The following is a 19,686-nucleotide window of genomic DNA, read 5'->3' on the forward strand; positions in this document are numbered from 1 at the left end:
CGCTGCGGGCACGGCGAGGCCCGGCGGCCCTGCCCGCTGCGGCTCCGCTGGGCTCGAAGCTCCGGGCGCGGCGCCGCGCACACCTCGCGCACACGGCGGGCACCGGCGGGCCCGGGCTCCGCGCTCCCGCCCGGCGCCCGGGGCAGGGCGGTGGCACCTCCGCCCGCGGGGCCCCCTCCGGGCGGCTCCACCGGGCTCCGGGCGGCCCCGCGGGCGCGGAGAGCGCGCGGCGCGCCGCCCGCGGGTCCGCCCGAGACGACGGCTCTTCGGCCCCGATGCCCCGGCGGGGTCCGCCGCCTCGCCTGCCTCGCCTCCCGCGCCGCGCCCCGCCGCCCCTCGCCTGTCCCGCGCGGCGGCCCCGGCCCGCGGCCTCCCCGTGCCCGCACTCACCGCGCGGAGCGGCCCCGCGGCCCCGCCGGGCGCGCCCGCCCTACCCCGGGGTCTCCATGGTGGCGGCCCCGCCGCCCGCTCCGCCCGCCCCGCCCCGCCCGCGCAACGCGTCACGCTCTGCCCGGCCCGGCGGCCGCCCCCATTGGCCAGGCGCGGCCCGGGGGGGCGCCCCATTGGCTGCTGCTCCGCGTTAAACCCGCCAATGGTGGCGCGACTTGAGGTTGCCGTGGTTACCGATGCCGTGAGGGGGAGACGGCGCGGACGGGCCGGGACGGACCCGGGCCGGGACAGACCCGGGCCGGCTCCGCCAGGACTGCCCGTGGCCCCACCGCCGTGAGCCCTCGCGGTGAGTGTCCGAGCGATGGATGGACGGATGGGTGGATGGATGGATGGAGCACAACCGGTGCAGGGTGCCCGTGATGGCCGGGCGTGCCTGTCCCGCGCTGCCGGCCGCCTCCTGTCCCGCCGAAGGAGGAGCGCAGAGAAGAGCAGCCGGAGTTCCGGGGGCTTTGCCGGGCCCGTCTGCCCGTCACCCTGTGTCACCGGGATGGCCCTTCTTGGACAGGGAGCTTGGACTGGCCGGCCGCTCGTGGTCCCGTCCCGCCTGCCGCTCCTGTGACCGGCGTCGCGGTACCGGCAGAACGCACAGCCCGCGGCGCTGCTCGAACACCTGGGCTAACTCCAGGTGTTTGGGGACGATGGGGAAACGCTTTCCATAGTGTTTTAATTTCCCACCATTTTAAGCTTCCAATAGCAGCCGAACTCTCTTGATGGCGTGTGAGGAATCATAGACGTCGAAAAGAAAAGCCAGTATCCCTAAAATCGCCGTAAAACATTTCAATAACAAGCTTTGGGCATGTTAAATGCTTGATCAATTTTTTGCATCCCATACCTGACCTAGACTTACCATCTCGGTGTGTCTCGGGAATCTGACTGGGGCCATTCCTCTCCTTCCAGCCTCCCGAGCAGATCGCCCCGGTGTAGCCCAGGTGTGACTGGTTTTCCATTTACTTATTCTCTCCTCCCACCCTCCAGCCCTGCAGGTACGATAGCGATCGACACTCTCCACTTCATGGGACGGTGTTGTAAATGGCTCAGAGGAGCCAAAAGCAAACGGCCACTTGAATCAGCAGCTCTTGCTGGCTCTAGAGGTTGTTTTATTCACCCTCTTCCCCTGTTGTATAGATGCAGATGGTGTAGAAATCCTGCTGTGAAGGAACGTGAAAAAGGTATCCACATGTAACTTGTGTCTGTTTTCCATCCAGCTCAGTTTTTCGGTTTACTGTTTGGTGGGGTGAACCACAGTTTTATTTTAGGCGTGAGGACACATGAACTCGTGTTGTGGTTTAATTGGTGCTGTGCTGATGCTGCAGTTAGAATTATGTCCTTGTTAGCCTCTGCTTAGGAGGGAACTGCAGGTAACAAGGAGGAGGTAGCTGAACATGAGAGTCACCTCTAAACTCGTCTGCCCCTTCTCTTAATTTCCCACTTGGGATGTAATATACTACATGGAAACTATTGGTAAGATATTTAATCTCTGAGGTTTTTGTTGCTATTTGTATAATTATTTATCTGTTGAATAATGCAATAGGAACTCCTACATTATGATGATATCCACATAGTAAACACTTGACAGCTGTAGCCAGGAGTCTTGAGTCCTCACTGCTCTGAAAAATCTCATGGTTTATACCATGTGAACTGCATATAAAATATGACGAAACTAAAATGGTGGTCTCTGTCTAGGAAATGGGAAACAGGAGCTGAGGGAAATAACAGTAGAAACTTAGTAAAATAGAGTAGCAGTTGTGAAATAAAATAAGTGGTGGAAGGGTCAAATGAGAGTGGAGAGCTGGAGTAAAGAAAAGATAAAATGTGAGTTAACTTGATCATGAATAAAGGGAAGAGAAAGCATAGGATGTGTGAGAGCTGTGACCTTCCTTAGCTGTAAGGTTGCTTCTACCAAAGGTGTACTGGATTAGTTAAATTGGCTTCAAATCAGTCTCAACTGGTTTTCACATGTAATTTGGGTATTATTATGCTGGCTTGGCTTTCACAGGTAACAGCTTTTGGGAAAGGAGGAAGCTTACTTGCCCCTCAGCAAGTGAAACTGTTCCTGGGCATCGCTGTGGGCAGGATGCAGGAGGTGGCACAATGCCATCCCCAGGCCTTCCTGGTTCTGGTGGCTCCAGGTGACCAGGAACAGGCTGCTCCAGGTGCCCTGCATCCCTGCGCAGCCATGCATTGCAGGCTCTGGCTGTGCTTTAGAGTTCCCCATTGGGGTGAGCTGGAAAAGGGTAAGAAATGCTGTTGGGAAGGAGAAAGGGATCTTGAGTCAGTTTGTTTTGGCACAAGAGAAGTAGAAAGAATTGAAAGTAATGTTTTGAGGTCCTGTCAGATTTGGAAATATGCTGAATGACTGTCAGTGAGGAAAAGCTGTTTCATTCTGTCTGGTATTAGTCATAGCCTCCTAGCTGGTTTGTTTTGGCACCCTGAGCAGCCAATACATTATCTAATTGACTGCCGTGTGTCCCAGTGCAGCAGTCCTGTCCAACAAGGATGACATAGGCTATGGAAAGGCACCCCATTTTAACTGTCCAGTTAAATGTCTAGCAAAGGGCTGCCTGGATGGTGATTCTTTGATTCCTTATCCATTAGCTGAAAGTGACCTTTGTCAAATATATGTTTAAATTCTTACATAATTTTTTAAATCGGCAACAAACAAGTCAATTTTATTTCTTTTCATCTTCTTCTGGATGCAACTTGCAAGTAAGATGGTCTGTATCATTCTCATTTAGAAAGCCATCATTCCACTATGTTTACAATTCATAGCAACCTAGTCTCATACTTTCCTTTGGGACTGTATGGTTTCTCTTGAGCCTTAAATCTGACCCTTTAAACTGACTGTGCTCATCTTCCTGTGGTTTAGATGGCAATGCTGTTAACAGATACTTGCTAGCTGTTTTTGCTGCTGTTGTGCTTCTTCAGTGTTTCCAGTCATTAATATGTTTTTCTGCTTTGTTTAATCTAGTCTGAAATCAATCCATAACAGAGTCTTGCTTTTTATATATATTCCACAGATGCTTACAGCCCTTGCAGAACATTGACATGTCTATCTTTTAATTTTAGTGATAAATATCAGTCACAAAAACAGTTTGCTATTTTTCTTGGTGGGTGTTGTGTTTTGTTTTTCTCATTTATTCTACTTTTTGTTTTGTTGTTGTGAATTTGGTTGGTTTGGTTTTGGGGGGTTATTTGGGGGAGGCTGAGGGCTGTGGTTTGGTTTCTGCTGGAAGCTATTTAATGCTACCTGCTTTAACTTTAATCTCTTCCAGATACTGAAATTATGAAGGTTTGGGAAAAAAAAAATACCTGGCGACAAGAGTGATGCTCATGGCAGGCTAACACAACACATGAGCAGCTGTTTAGTGCTCATATGGGGAGTTACTTAGATATGTGGGATTTTTGCATCTTATTAAAACCTACAATTTGATTTCAAAAAAGTTACTGCAAGCCATCGTGTTGATGTCACAGCAATACAATTGATTTTGGGTAATTTTGAAACTGTAGTTTCATTTGGTATAGAAAGCACTAAATGTTTTCCTGCTTTTTATTGTTTAACTGGGGAGGTAAGGCACCTAGCAGGTGTATTTCTGGGTTAAGGGGTGGGCTGGCATTTTGCTTTTTCAGTGAGGGCTTGTGGTAAGCACATTATAAACTTACCACAAGGCTTTTATAGAAACATTCTGTTTCAGACAGTGCCATTCAAAATTACTGCTCTGCTGTGGATAGATATTACTCTTTCCCTGTGGTAAAACAAAATATTGAGGAAAAATTATTGGATACTGGCCGGTTGTTTGCACTTTCTTTTCTTCTTGCATGGCTCTGAAGCATCAAGTAGGAGTATCTGATTGTAGATGGTGCACAATGCTCAGCTTGACCACCGGCCTTCCTTGTAGAGCCTCGTGCTCAGGCTCATGCCCAGCTGCCAAGGGAAGGACAATAATGCCCGTTATGATACTTCTCTCCAGCTTTCCAGTGCCAGCACCAGGATCCTGCAACAGTGCAGGGAGCTGCGTTATGGAATGGATCCAGCTTCCCCAGAAGCCTCCCTGGCACACTTGCCCTTATTTTTCAGCTGGATCCATTTTCCGGAGCACACCGTTGCTGCCCATAGTGCCTGGACCAAGGAATGTGCAAGCAGCCATGTGCAGCAGGAGTGCAGGCTCCTCTTTTGGCAGGAGTGGGAAAGGTTTTGCCCTGGATACATGTTTCAGCAGGATGGAAGAGGCTTGAGGAACAGCAGCTTGCTGACCTGCAGTGTAGCTCAGGGACCTTTCCTTGGCAATTGCACAAATCCTATCCCAGGATACTGTTTCAGCTGGCAGCATGGTCCCAGGAGTGAAGGTGCTGTGTGTGGGGCAGCAGGAGAAGGGATGTCCTTAAGTGAGCTGTGCTGCTGAAGCCAGCTAATGATGAAATCGGGTTTCATCAGGTGTCCACCTGTAAGTCAGGGTTCCTCCAGGATCCTGCAGCACCAGGAAATAAGCAGGCAGCTTGGCAACAGCCAAGAGAATGGTTTGGAGAAAAGATGGCAGGAAATGCTGATTTAGATGTCCAGTAAAGGCAAGGTCATCAGCAGTTGGTCTGTTCAGTGGGTTTTCAAGTCCTAAGCTTGTAATTGTTGTGTAAATAACCTTAAAAAAACAATCAAAGCCCACAAAGAAATAAAAAATCCCTCACCACCCCAGCTCTGGGCAATGCAGGTACTTCTATCTACTCAAGGACAGGGGGAGGTCTGCTAAAATCCTTTTTAGTTTCTACCAACTTCTACAGTTGCTGAAAAAAAATATTACCTATCTTCTTAATAGTTTGTGTATGAGGCTGGAAAAAATGTTGAGAAATTAACCAAATTGTAATATTTCTTACCAGGGCAAGGATACAGAATGTCAGGCTGAAATCTAGAGATACTTCTGAATAACACAAAAAATGTATATGCAGAAAGATTATTTGATTCATGTTTAAGGCTGTACATTTCTGAGGGCTGTGACTGAGAGGCCCCAGACAAGGATGAGTTGCTTTTTGTAGTAAGGTATCAGACAACATTGTGTGAAAATTTAAAGTGAAGTTGTGCCAAATGCTTCCCTGCATATAACTCTGGGAATTTGGCCTAGCAGAACTGGCAAAAGCTGTACAAAATGATACTGATGCTCCTGACAAAATAAGCTGCAGTGGCTCCTAAATCACATGAATTATCTGTCCCTCTTGGCTTGTCTCTCATAGGCTGCAGACAAACTTTCTGCTCTGACTCCCATTACACTACTCAGACAAAAATCATCTGGGCTGGCTTAAAGGACAGTGCACAGTTGGTGCCAGCACTACCTCACAAGGTCCCTCAGGTGTTTGCCCTGGATGTGTGTCCCACCTGCAGCTTGGGGTGGCAGTGATGTGTGGAGCTCAGAGGTGAGATGCAGAATTGCTCCAAAGTGTAATCGGAAGTGTGCAAATGGCTGCGGCTCCAGACAGCCACAGCTCCTTGTAGGTTAAACAGGGAAAAATGTCTTGGCTTAAGGAGAAACTGGACTTATTCAGAGTCGTATGTTCTTGAAGCACTAGTAAACTGTTCTGCCAACAACATAAACTAAGTCTGCTGACTCCTGCCTGCAATTCATTAGGAAATGTGTGCAGAAATTGGTCTGTCAGCAGAGCTGTGAAGAAGAGGATTCCAGCAGTGGGGCAGGGAACCCTTCCATGCAGATTTGGGTTTGTTAAGTAAAAAAACATCAGTAACAAAGCTACCATGAAAATGGGGTAGGAGGAAATACTTTAATTAAAAATACTACACAGAAGGCAACAGTCAAGACAGAGGCAAGTGCAAAAGGTGAGGACAATTTAAAATTACCTTTTTAATTCTTTAATTTTTCTTTAAACTCCCGTTTGTTTCCCTTCTTGCTTTGACAAAATCTGAGATCTACATAGATACAGAAAATAAAGCTGTCATGACTCTCAAGCTGTATTTCCAATTGTGCATTTTGCAGCAATGGAACCAAAATCACATTTGCTGGTTTATCTGAAGAGCAATGGGGGCATGACTTAACAACTGGAATCCAGATATGTTGCACCAACTTCTGAAACATTTACTTCCTTTTTTTTATCTGCTTGTTTCAACATTTTTTCTAAGTGTTCCTAAAGTTTATTTCCTCTTGGATTTTCTAAGACTATTCCAAGAATGGAGAGGAAATAGAATTCCCTTGTGATGTGCAGATCCTCAGAAAGCAAATGAGCTATTCCCTACCCCTGCATTGTGACAGAACAGCCCATGAAGCTGATTGTTTTAAGTGTTACTCAAATTGATCTTCCTAATTTGGATTAAGTTTTACTTAATGAGGAAGTAATGAGATTATCATAGACAAAAAGGACTATGTCTCTTTTGGGAACATACCATTTCTGAGACTTGACTTTATTTCAAAGAGAGCTATAATTCTTTCTTTAGGGGAATGTAAATTTAAATTACAATCAAACAATGGGATTTTTATAGAAACTGTTTTGACACCAAATGATAGAAGCATTATACTGTATTTTCTTCCTGTGGAAAGGATTGACTGCTGCAAGATTAACACGTTCTGGATGGGTGCCATTTTCAGATAGTTCAACTAGAAGAGAAAGGATCTGATTAAGGGATCAAGCTCATTATTTGTTTGTACTTCACACCCTACAATGGAAGTGAATCTTTGCCTCTTTTCCTTAACAATAATTAGGATCAGAGAGTTCAACAACTGCATATTAATACGCCTTTTTTTTTAAATGAAAACAAGCAATAGCTAAGTGATTAACATTAAACTTTAAAATCTTTTAAAAAGCCTTCCACAAAATGTTCAAGACATAGCCAGATATTCAAAAGAGAGCACTGAAAATAAGGGATTTTGAGTTTGGGGATTTTCCCTGGGTTTTTCTTTTTTAGGAAGCTCTGCTCTAATGTATAATCCAAGTTCCTGTCGATGTTGTGTTCGCAGTAAGTCTGTACTTCAGCTCTGGTTTTTTGGTGGTGTAGCCCCAGCAGTACATTATGTGAGCCACAGAGAGGATTGGCCCACCTGCTGCCACAGGATTCTGTGTCCTTCGTTTGCACAAACCTGAGGGGTACCTGCTGTACTGCCACTGGTGATGCTACTAAATTGTGTTTTGTGAAGGCTTGATTCATATTATTGATTTTTGCATTTAATAATGTGAGTGATTTAAAACATGCACAAGAAATTATGTTTCAAAAGGCATGTCTGGCTCATTAAGCATTGTACCTTCCTGCCAGATATCCATCTGTCCTTTAGCTGGGAGGGAAAAATGGTACTGGTGACCCAGATCTGCAAAGGTTTATGTATGCAAACAACTTTGAATTGAGACAGTGGAATTAGACTCTTCCAAAATCACTGGTTAAACTCGCTGGGAGCACTCCCTTGTGGAACTGGGGCCTGGACTGAACCTGACTCATCCCCAGGAGCAGTATGTGGCAGGCACCAGTCTTTGCTTCTTCCAGGATTGACACTGGGGAGTTTAATTTCTATTTAAATTAAAGCAAGGAGGATCTTGCCTCAGTATAGGATATTTCCATATGTAAGAATAAACATAGGTCATATACCTTAGACACCAGCAAGGGCTTACATTAAGAATGCACTGAAGAGTTTGGTTGAATTGGAAATGAAATCTTTTAAGAGAACATGTTTTTATTGCCTAAAACAATTCAGTGAATAGTGAAATACTAAATTGTCAAAGGAGCAGAAAAAAGAGGTTTGAGAAACCTTGTGCTTTTTACTGCTGCTAAAAGATTTAGCTGTGGTTGGCTGTAGGCAGAGCTGACTTGGCATTCTTGTGGGACGGATTTCTATGTACAGGGACTTCTGCCTGGTGGCTGGTTGGTCTTGTGCACTTTTTCTTTCTAAGATGCATCAAGGCTCCCAGCCTAGAGTCTGCAATGAAGTTTGAGCAAAGCTTTGAGGCAGGATATTGGAATTTAGGCTTAGATGGACTTTTATAGTATTGGAGAGGTTTGTAGATATAACTGCATTAAAGCAGAAATAAATATAACTGGCAGTGCTTTTATAATTTTGATTGGTAAGTTACTGAAGATAAAATGCAGATTTATATGAGTCTTGTCCTTTTCCAGAACCATCTTAGCATTCACTTTCAGTGTTTTAGTGAGGTCATAATGTTGAATAACAGAAAAGAATGCCTGTGAAAGGCTGAGATCAAATACAAACATATGACATAATTGTGGAAGAGAGGAACTGGTTGGCTAGAAGGAATAAAGACTTGGTTCATCAAATACAGTAACCCTAAATTTACAGAAAGTGGCAAGTAATTTTTTTTGCATCAGTTCTGTTCTTGAGATGTATTCTCTTGATTTCGTGTAAAAGAAGATGAAGCTAAGGTTAATGTGTGTGAAGTTTTGGTCAAATGCTGACGTTAATCAGAAACGTGTCAGTAGAAAGAAGATATTAACAATTTGCCAAATGAACAAATAAATAAATAAATAATCCAGAGGGGTAGCTCTGCTGCTGCTGATCTTTATAGTATCCATAGTTATTTTTCAAAAAGGACAGCATGTCTTGTGTTAGAAGCTTGTCATTTTAAGCTGGCCAGATGGACCTAGATTAGGATGATGGTTTCCCAAATGTGTAATACAGGAGAATGACGCTGATGCGGCAGCTGCTCAGGGAACAGTAATAAAAGGTTTTAATAGAGGGAAGTGGCTGTGATGTATCCAATCTTCTTAGAGCTTTTGAGTACTCCCAATTTTCCATCAGTGATATTTTTGCCTTCATTATATGGTGTAGATGAGAGTCACTGTAGTACTCCCTTCCCAAGTTTATCAGTAGAAGCAGTGCTCAGATGATCAGAAACCAAAAAAAAAGCAGCCAGGAGTAAGACTTGAGTGTCAATAGCAGAGGGCTGGATGCAGAATGTCAGCTCATTGCAAAGTACACTGCAAACTGTCTTCAGTTGCAGTCTCACCTTTTTATTGACTGACATGAATAGCTCTCTGTCAGAGTATTCCCCTGTACATTTCTTTGGCTGGTCTTCCTTCCCACCTTCCTGTTGCATTGTGCCATCCTTGGAATTTGTAGGGATAAACTAGGGTTTCATCTCACTAGAACAGTGAGCAAATAACTGCACAAATGAATACATTTTCCTGCTCTACTATTTGTTGTGTTGCTGCTTGCTGTGGAACCAGGCAAACATCAAAGGTGTGACAAAGAGATGAAATTTTGGCACAGTATGGCTGGGTTTGAGGGAGAGGATTCATGGGGAGCCTCGCTGGACATGACCTTTCCTTTCTGGTGGGACTCAGCTGTTGATTCAGGTCAGCTGAAACACCTCAGGTGTATTGCTTTCATTTCTGTGCCAGACCCAATGCATGCTTAGTTGGAAGCAAGGGGTTTGACACATACAAGACATTTTTTCCTGTGTTGTGTTACTTATTGCATCTGAAACATTCCATGTGATCCATGATGATGTGGGTACTTGATACATGCTGCTCAGCAAGAGTTGAGCCACTGCTGCCTGAACAACTGACGTGGTTTCACAGGTATTACTACAGATGGGGCTAAGGGACCTTTAGGCAGTCTCCAAATGAAGGAAAGAACACCTCAAGGCCTGATCTTACATTTGGATTGAAGGACTCATATTTTGAAAAGCACAAAGCAAAGAATAGATGAGCTATGTCACAGCATTACAGATTCATCAAGGAAATAGAATTTTGTTTTCTTGACTGCTAAATGGTATGAGGCACATGAAATCTCTCCTAAAGTGAAAGAGAAACTGGAGGAATTTCTGTCTAATTACATTTTTAGTGAGATGTACCTCTTCTCAAAAAAACAATAGATATTTTTGAAAGTGTTTTAGATTACATCTACAATGTTGATATTCTCAAAACATATTTGTTTCTCAACAGGTATAAAAAATACATAAAAAATAAAAATGGGTGAACTGGACCATGGAACATTGTTTTCATCTCGTAGGATTGGTGGTGGAGGTAGGTATGCTATCATGTTTAAGTTTAATTTCTTTCTCAACTGTTTATGAAACACTCTGCAATTAATAGCCTCATATAGGAGCTATCATAGCACCCTGGTTGTGGTTTGAGTTGTAAGGGACCTTAAAGCCCACCCAGTGCCACCCTGCCATGGCAGGGACACTCCCACTGTCCCAGGCTGTTCCAGCCCAGTGTCCAACCTGGTCTGGGGCACTGCCAGGGATCCAGGGCAGTCACAGCTGCTCTGGGCACCTGTGCCAGGGCCTGTCCAGCCTGCCAGGGAACAATTCCTTCTTCAGTTCCTGTCTGTATCCACCCTCCTTTTGCAGCTGTTGCCCCTCCTGCTGTCACTTGCAAACCCTGGTAAAGAGCCTTTCCCATATAAGCCCCCTTTACATATCAAGAGGCTGCAATAAATTTTCCCTGGAGTCTCCTCTAGCCAAACATCCCCACCTCTCTCAGCCTGTCTTCACAGGAGAAATGTTCTAGCCCATTTTCATGGTCTCTGGCCAGGTTTCTGTCCCCCTGTGCCAGGGTCCTGGAGCTGGGTGTTGATCTCTGCAGGTCCAAGTGCAGAGCAGAGGGGCAGAACCCCTCCCCTGCCACCATTCATCAAATGAATGAATAACTAAATTCCACGCTGCCTCTCCTGCAGGCCAGGCCCAGGCTGGCTTGCTGGGCTCCAGGGGCAGCTTGCCAGTTCATGGCCAGCATTTTTGCCCCGCAGGATCCCCAGGCTGCTCTCCCCAGGGCTACTCCCATCCATTCAGTGCCCAGTCTCTGCCTGTCCTGGGGCACTGCCTGGCAGGAGGGCTTGGTGAAACCCTTCCCCAGCGAGGCATGTCTGGAGATGTGTTGTCAGGCTTTGTGTAGGCATGCAGAAAATTAAAATCCTGGGGGAGGCCTGAAGGAGGATTGTGGGATGGCTCTGCAGGATTTATTTTACCTTTTACCCATCTGTAAAACCACATGTCAGGCACAGCACTTTCAGCCACGGGGCTTAGTAGAGAATGTGGAAACATAATGGCCAATTTCAGTACTAAAGAAAACTAAAGCAGGGGCTGTAAGGGAATGCCCGTTCCTTATCCCTGTAAGCCTCCCAGCTTATGTGGAATGACTGAGTATCTGTGCATGAGGGCTTCACAGTGCCAGGGCAAAAGTTCAGGTAGCTCATTTCCAATTGTAATTGTACCTCAATTTTATACCTTCAATAAAAAAACCTACTCCTGTTGCTCAACCATAGGTTGCAATAAACATTGATGCAGTTTTCCAATCAGTGCAAGAAGGATGCATTTATTGAAACTTAAGTATTTCTGTATTAGAAGTTACTACGATGCCTGTAAACATAGTTTAAAATTAATTAATAACATGTAAATGAAAGACTTGTCAAATTAACTTTTTGTAAACAGACAACTGGTTACTGTTTCTTATGTAATTTTTACTGGTTTATGTTTGTTTCAAATTGTCATTCACCAATTAACAATATTGATGCGAAAACTTCTAGTGTTGAAAACACTGGTTCTGATTTCTATCTAAAGAGCTTTAATTTTATGCCTAATTATTTCTCAATAATTTGAAATACACTTATGTATTTTATATGATAACTAGACAATTTGGTGGTTCCTGCTGGAAATGCTCTTTGCAGCCAGAAGTACAAACCTGTTGACTACAAACATCTGTATGATCTTGCCGTGGAGGCAAAAATGGCCTCTGCACAAATTCAGTTAAAGGTATGATTTTTGTTTTATTTGCAATGTGAATGCTTTTGAAATTTAGTGACCATATTTCTTTCAGTAAGAGGGGGTCAAATATGAAAGTTTATCATAGCTATACCATGATTTGGATGTGTTAATGTCGATGTGGGGACTTCTGTCAGATCAGTGATGCAAAGTAAGTGTGGATTCTACTTCCTCAAAAGACAGGAAAAATTTGTATTTTCCTGCCTTGAGGAAATTCACCAAAAATTACTACATAATCCTGGGGGCAATGAAAAATTTGTGGGATTAAGTGAGAAGGGAAGACTGATCCAGAAAAAAAAGCCAAACAAAAATATATGAAATGCGGATTTCCAAAAGTCAAGCAGAGGGAGATCTTAAAAAGAAGATTAAAAATGTTTATTAGCCATAAAATGTAAATGTAGAACTGACAGAAAGGTATAGATTGGTGCAGAATGTCTCAAGGGGTAAAGACAAGAGGAGCCTTATTTAATCCTAGAGAAGGGTGAATGAGAGAACACATTACATACTTCCTTTATAATATTGCTTCTTTAGTGCATGTAGGTATCATGTGTCAAACATTCTGGCAGATATTGCTTCATGGTTTGGCAATACCAAATTCTACTGAATTCATTCAAGCTTTATTTTTTCATCTTTCTTTTCTTTTTTCACCTTCTCAAGTGTTTTCCAACTGAGTAGGTAGTAAAATATATATGATGGAAGTACCAGAGAGGCTAGTATGTGTTCCACCTACTATTTTTTGCTGCTGATTCAAGCCATTCAGATTTTGAAGAGCCGAGTTACTCTTCCTTTGAGGTAGAACCAAAGAAACAAATGGCAAATCAACTGCTGACTATTTAAGAAATAAAAAGACAGTGCAACAGGGAAAAAAGAAAAAAGATAATATTGCAGCAGTTATACAGAAATGGCAATGCTGTTGCTATAAAATAATTTCAAAAGCATGTTGAACTTTACATACGAAAGTACTTCAACCTTTCACTTAGTTTTAGAATTGGTCTGAATTTAGCTTGCTTTAAATGCTGTATTCTGTTTGCTGAAGTCTGATTTCTTATAAGAGTTTTCATATTGTAACAAAAGAAAGCAATAATAGTAACATGTTTCATGAAATAGAGGAAGCTATAAGTAACTTGTAAAATGTGAAAATATATGTAAGCAATAAAAGTGAGACATTATCTTTGATTCAAAAGTGTTGTAGCATAGTGATGGAAAGCATGGAACACAGGTGTTCAAACCCAGCACAGGCCCACAGGCAGCTCCTGTAAATACCTCATATCCCAGGCCCAGGCGCACAATGTCTCCAGAGCCCCTTTTGCAGCTTCTCGCCCCAGTAACAGCCCCAAGGCAGGTTTGGTGTCAAGCAGGAAGGATCAGCCAGGAGCCAGGTATACTCACCCTGAGGTACTGGGCTTGGCTTCATCTGATGGGTGTTTCTCGTATCTGAGGCAGGATTTTGACTCTGTTGGTGGGTGGCTGAGGGACTGCGGTTGCAGAATGTCCTTGTCTATGTGTGAGTGCAAAGAACAATTTTGCACCTTCTCCTGCTCATGTCCCCAGCCCAGCTGGGCAGGAGTGAGAACATGCTTGGGGACACCTTTGTGTCTCTGGGAGCATTTGCTCTGTGCCCTTGTGTGTGTGAATGCGGAGGGGTCATGGTGGGTTTGTGCAGCTTTGCCCTGGGTAGGAAAGTTGCAGGTTGTTTCCACCTGAGCCAAGTGGAGTCCCAGCAGTTTTGACCTGAAACATGATACCTTTGCTGAACTAGATGTGGAGTGAAATCTTTAGTCTCCCTTTTATGAACTAAGACAAGACTTGCCCATGTATTTTTTTTGCCTTGCTGCCATTTTGCAATAGGACAATGTATCTGTGTGAGGGGGAAGCTGGGGAGGGGAAGAAAGGGTGAGTGCAGGAGCTGTGGGAGCACTGGGCTGCAGGCAGGTGTTCTGGAGGAGAGGGATGGCAAGGGAACACCAAGGAAGAGGGGAAAGGACCTTTGTCCTCAGCATGCACCAAGAGGCCAGAGAAAGTCACAGTGGCAGGAGGGTGAGAGGAAAGCACTTCTCACGGGCTGCAATTCTTCTGAGCCTTTTTCCTTCATTGTTGGCTGGCCAGAGTAATCTGGTTCCACTTCAGCAGCCTTCCCCTGGCAGGATTTCCTCTGGCTTAAGCAGGAACTCCATCTGTTTCAAAAGCAGGAATTCCTATTTTATCCAAAGTGTGAAGTAATGCTTTTGTGAAGTCCTCAGTTTGAGAGCCTCTCTAATTGGATAGATTTTGTAAAAAACCTCTTTTTTAGTAATACATTTTTGAAATTCTTTTTCTTTACATACTTTCAGTCTTTCATCTTCCCACCTGTAAGAAGGTATGTTTTTTGTTCTCCTGCTTATCTTTGCTCAACTTTACCTCCCAGGACATAGGGATGGAAAAGGAAAGAAGAAATGAACGGATTTTTTTCCCCCTTCTGCTCTCATGAATTGTGATTTGAAATGCAATAAACTTATTTAATGAAAATTGGTTACATTTGACCCCATTGTTCTTTAGAAAAACACAGTTTTTGAAAAAGCTATTAGGCTCATCATTCTGTATTTAAGTTTCCATGTGAAGGCATTTGATAAAGCTCTTGAGTATGTTCAAAACACAACTTTAATTTTCCCTGCAGATTAAAAAAGCAGAGCAAGTTTCAAAAATTAGCAAAGAGCAAATGCTGCTGAAACAGCATCGTCAGGTGTGGTGGCAAGAGTTTAAAAAACTGAGTGAGAGCAGGTAAGGACTGAGGAATCTGTGTGATTACTAAAGAGACCAGAAGATAGGTTTTGGGCTGGCATACTTGATTCAAGGGACAGTGAGAAAATAAGATTATAATACCTGATCTGAAGGTATTTTTGTGTGGGGAATGAAGGTTTGTGATCCACATGGAGAGGGGTCTGTGGCATGAAGCGCTCACCTGAGGGAGAGGGTAACAGGGAACGATACTCTCAGAGCTGTTCAGTTGATCTGCAGCATCTGAAGACCGTGTCTTTGTAAGAATATCAAAGTTTTCAGATGCTTTTCAGTTCCTTTAGAGTCTGTCCCTAGGCTGTGTGTTGAGGTCACACAACAGGGGACATTAACAATGCTCTTGTCCATTACCCGGTGTACTCAACAAGAGCATTTGTGGCTCCTTTACCATCTTAGTGTCCAAGTCCTTCAATTCATACCTTTCCAGGCAAAGAATCCCCTTTTTTATATAATTATTGGCGTATTTGAGGCTCATCATTCTTGCAAATATAATGAATAAGAAATTAAATCTGTAAAATACATGTTCATTTCCTTCAGGCAAAAAGCAGAAGAAGAAATGAAGACTTTTCTTGATGAAGACAGACATAAGAACAACTTTTTTTTTGATTTGAGGGACTTGGGTAAGAATTTTTTATTAATTAATTTTTTTTTAATAGTCAACGTTATCTTGATTGTTTGTTTGGGTTTCTTAATCCTTCCTTGAAAAGTTTAGGTTTACAGAGCACAGTGCTGTGTAACATTTTTTATGTGTTTGAGAAAGCTTTATGTACTTACAGAGCAGAAATTGTCCAAGGAGTGGGACACTTATCAAACAAATGCTTTAGTTCCTGTCTGGCAGCTGAAGGAGGATTTGAAACTCGAGCTGTCTAAAATGCGACGTTACCTCTCAAAAGAATCTTGTCAAAAACCCAAGATCAATTCAGCTGAGATGTTACAGCAGGTCGGTATTTTAACTTTGTTTTTACAATTTACTATCACCATATTTTTAGCATTTTCTTTTTTTTTTTTTTTTTTGTTAAAATTTGAGACTATAACTTACATGCAGATTTTGCCATAAACCCCCTTCCTTATCATGGTATAAATCTGCTCACCAAAATCTGTAAAAGCTTAGCAGTGTAGGGCTGGAAACCTGACTCTGTTTCTAAATAAGAGTTTTCATATTGTAGCAAGAGGAAGAGTAACAGTAACATGTTTCATGAACTAGATCAAATTTATCAAGAAGCAACAGAAGGCAATTTTGGAAGGTCTCATCCTTGAGAGTCTGGCTTTGGAAAGAGAGCTCGAAGAGTGCAAAGAAAATGTAAGCTTTTCCTTGTAAGTTCAAGTAGAAGTTCATTGAGGGAGTAAAAATGATGCAGAGTAGTGTCCTGAGCAGCATTTCTTCATTGCAGGCATTAGTGCACTCTTCTGAAGAGAAAAACGGGCTTTTCCTTGAAGTTCCTCCCGAGCTGCTGGCTCTGGAATGCCCTTACCCTGACCTGAAGACCTTGGTGATGGAGGAGTACCAGGAGCTCGCCAGTGGCTACTGGGCGAAACTCCAGGAGGTGGATCAGCAGCTGGAAGCTTTAGCTAGGTACTGCCACAGCTTCGTACATCCTTTGCAGGGATGAACTGTGACCTGAGGTGTGGTTTGGAAGCTGAGGGTGCTGTGGTTGGCTGTGCCACTCGGTTTAGCTCTGCTCTGTGCAAGCAGTGGAGGCACTGCCCAGCCCTGGCTTGGACAGTTGGTGTTCTCATGGCTGGGAGCGAGGAGCGAGGCCAGGCCTTACAAGAGTTATGAGCTGAAATAACAAGCAACAGGTTTGGTGGATTAAGGAACCAACAGTCTGATGTGCATCAAATATCCTTTTCCTATGCTCTTGCAGGAATAGAAATTACTCCTTCTGTATGGTAATTACACTAGCAAGATTATGACAGAAAAGTACAGTATTTTTCCAAGACACCTCCAGTGCTTTTATCTACCAAGCAGATAAAAAGGTCCAATCTTTTCACAAATTTTGGATCATTGCAGTAATTGTCATCACAAAGACAAAAAAGATATATATAGCTCTGATTCAGATAACCAGGAGAGTTTTTTCTGTAAATGAAAGTGTTTATTGAAAGAGCAGTATTCATAATCTAGAAATGTAATAAACCTGTATATTAATAATATAATGCTTAGCCTTTCTGCTGAGGCTAGAATCCATGAGATACTGAGTTGTAGACATTGCAAGATCTTTGACTTGTTTTTGCCATCTCCTGGTATTCCTTTGGATGGCTCCAGGCTGTCAAAAGACTAAGAAGGGGAAACCCAGTGGAGTGGTTTGAAGCCTGGGCAGGAGAAACTAGGGAGAACAGGAAGGTCCCTGAATTTCTTTGGTAAAAGAATCACACGTTGCTTCCAAATCTGTTTTCTGTGTTCACATATAGTGCAGGGTTTGTTCTGTCCCTGATGCTAAAGATGCTGGCTGCCATAGGAAGGGATGTTATGACCTACTGTATGTTCTTCTTGTGTTACCTGAAACATATATGTTATTACTGGAGCATCCTAGCTGTTAGAATGTGATACTTATTGAAATTTGTTTAGATTTATCCCACCAAATTATTTTGATTTATGAAGCCACAAGTGGCTTTTAGCAGTTTTTTTGCTGCTCTCTCTGATATTTTGTTCGTTTCTCTTACAGAAGATGTTTTAACAACCTTAATGAGAAAATCTGTGACAAATGCTAAACCACTAAATATGTACAAGTCTTTCTAGTGGTTTTAATCAAAATTGTGTCAAAGTTTATTATCAATACAATTTTGGTGAAAATTCATAAGTGAAAATCCTTTAGTCACACAGCATGTGTGCTACTAAATAATAGACAGATATGGATATAGACTACAATTTCTGAAAATGGTTAAAAAAATCTGTAGTATTTTCACTGATCATAGGCTAGGTACAAGTTTAAGTCTGGAACTAGCTAATTTTGCACCAATAATTAAATAATACTGGGACTTAAAGATAAAATGACATATTTTCAATGGAAAGAAAATCAGCTGTAGCCTAAACACATGTGCAGTGGCACTTTGAAGGAAGGAAAATGTGATCTCTAGATGGGAAAAATGCAGTGGATGCAGCTGGAGGACATGCTGGTGCTGGGGCAGGAATCTTCTGGGGCTGTAAGAGGCTGTAGGGCCATAGACCCAGTTTGGGCCAGTGTGCCAGTCCTGAGAACTGGAAATGGAGGGAATCATAAATGAGCCACCAGCCATCATCTCAGGCATTTGATTTAAAACTAGACCTTGGGGACTTTTGTTTGCTTTCTGGTCTCCAAATATTTCATGGATTGCTCATTTATGTTCCAATGATTTTATCCACAACAGGATTAAAAATGAGTTTTCCATTAAAAAAAAAAAAAAAACAAACTTTGTTCTTATAGCATTGGTTGCTTCCAAGGTATGGGTTTGTAAAACTCAACTCACTTTTTACATTTATGTTTGCATGGAGGTATCTTATGAGTTTGCAAAGATGCAGCCTTGTGATTGAAGTATTCTATAATTCATCATGCTAACTGTGATCCAACTGGCACAGACAATGCTGTCAGAAATGGAGTGATAGTTCCTTGACCTTGGTGTGTATCCCCTGTGCTCTACTAGTTCATACAACCTTAACGAAGCCTTTGAGTTACTGTCATTGCTCTGTGCCCAGAGAGACCACGCATCCTCCTGCAATACATTTTTTTCTTATTTTTGCCATTTGATAAGTTGCTCAGTAGCACATGATTCTATGATAACACAATAACTTGGTCACTTGGCCACTTCACTTCCTCTCTCATCATATGTTGATTGTACAGTAGAGAAACTTTCAGTTAATAGTACTCTGGCATTGCACATACCATTTTTTAATTGTTCAGAGTGTTTGGAACAGAGAATTTGGAAAATATACATAAAATGTTCAAAAAAGAAACTTTAGAATAAGATAATGTTCTGATCTAGTCTATTCTGTGTGATTTTCATTTACACTAGAATGCACATTGCAGTAGCTGTTGCTTTTAGCAAGGGAAGAAGAGCTTGGGTTTGTTTGCAAGCCTTATACAGGATTACAATATTTTATAATTTAATTTTTTTTGATGTTGCTGAAACACAAATTTTTGTGTTTGGGAAATACCTAGGTCATGAGCTATCCCACAAATTGTGGGCTTGGAGTGATGCGTGTTAAAATGATTCTCTAAGCACTATTATATTTTTTCCACAATTTCCAAGGATGTCTGAATTATTTAAATCACCGAAGGATGAATGGAGTATTGCAGATTCAGCCCTGCATCCTCTGCAGCGTCCTTTCAAAGGAATGGGAGAGGAGGACAAAGTCGAACGAGTTCAGCTCCTCTCCCAGGCCCTTCCTGGGCTGTTTCTGGGCAGTGCTCTCTGAAACAGCAGGGCCTCGGCACCTCACCTGGTGTGAGGCACCTCTGTGTGTGGTGGCACGGTGGCACTCTGTCAGGGGGACACGGTGGCACTCTGTCAGGGGGACACGGTGGCACTCTGTCACGGTGGCACTGTGCGTGCCTGCAGATGGACGCGGCAGTGGTGCTGGTCCCCACTGCCGCTCCCGAGGGATCTGCGGGATTCCAGCGGGGAGAGGGAGCTTCCCCTCGAGCTGTTTGTATTCCTTGGAGTGTGGAAAGCCGGGGATTAGTGCTGGGTAAATCTGTTTCAAGGGAAGCAGCTGCCTGGGGCTGTGCGTGTAAGACAATTGCTTCGTTTCAGCTCTGAAACAAAATAAAGAATGTGCTGTGCTCT

The 19,686-nt window shown here is 43.3% G+C and overlaps 2 protein-coding genes across 5 annotated transcripts in view; one reads left to right on the forward strand and one right to left on the reverse strand.

The window, feature by feature from the left end:
- PKP4 (plakophilin 4) overlaps positions 1–475 on the reverse strand; it is a 66,964-nt gene extending 66,489 nt beyond the window's left edge. For all 4 annotated transcript variants that reach the window (XM_021543454.3, XM_021543453.3, XM_021543452.3 and 1 more), the window contains exon 1: positions 391–475. The gene's annotated coding sequence lies outside the window, so the exon portion shown is untranslated. The remainder of the gene's footprint in view (positions 1–390) is intronic.
- A 146-nt stretch (positions 476–621) lies between these two features.
- Positions 622–19,686, forward strand: part of CCDC148 (coiled-coil domain containing 148) — a 42,313-nt gene continuing 23,248 nt past the window's right edge. The window contains exons 1-8 of the mRNA XM_021543447.2: positions 622–736; positions 10,334–10,414; positions 12,023–12,144; positions 14,807–14,910; positions 15,463–15,545; positions 15,702–15,865; positions 16,130–16,225; positions 16,317–16,498. Of these exons, the coding sequence (XP_021399122.2) occupies positions 10,360–10,414; positions 12,023–12,144; positions 14,807–14,910; positions 15,463–15,545; positions 15,702–15,865; positions 16,130–16,225; positions 16,317–16,498 (806 nt within the window). The 5' untranslated portion in view covers positions 622–736; positions 10,334–10,359. The remainder of the gene's footprint in view (positions 737–10,333; positions 10,415–12,022; positions 12,145–14,806; positions 14,911–15,462; positions 15,546–15,701; positions 15,866–16,129; positions 16,226–16,316; positions 16,499–19,686) is intronic.

The sequence above is a fragment of the Lonchura striata genome, chromosome 8 (genome assembly GCF_046129695.1).
Source record: "Lonchura striata isolate bLonStr1 chromosome 8, bLonStr1.mat, whole genome shotgun sequence".
NCBI classification, from domain to species: domain Eukaryota; kingdom Metazoa; phylum Chordata; class Aves; order Passeriformes; family Estrildidae; genus Lonchura; species Lonchura striata.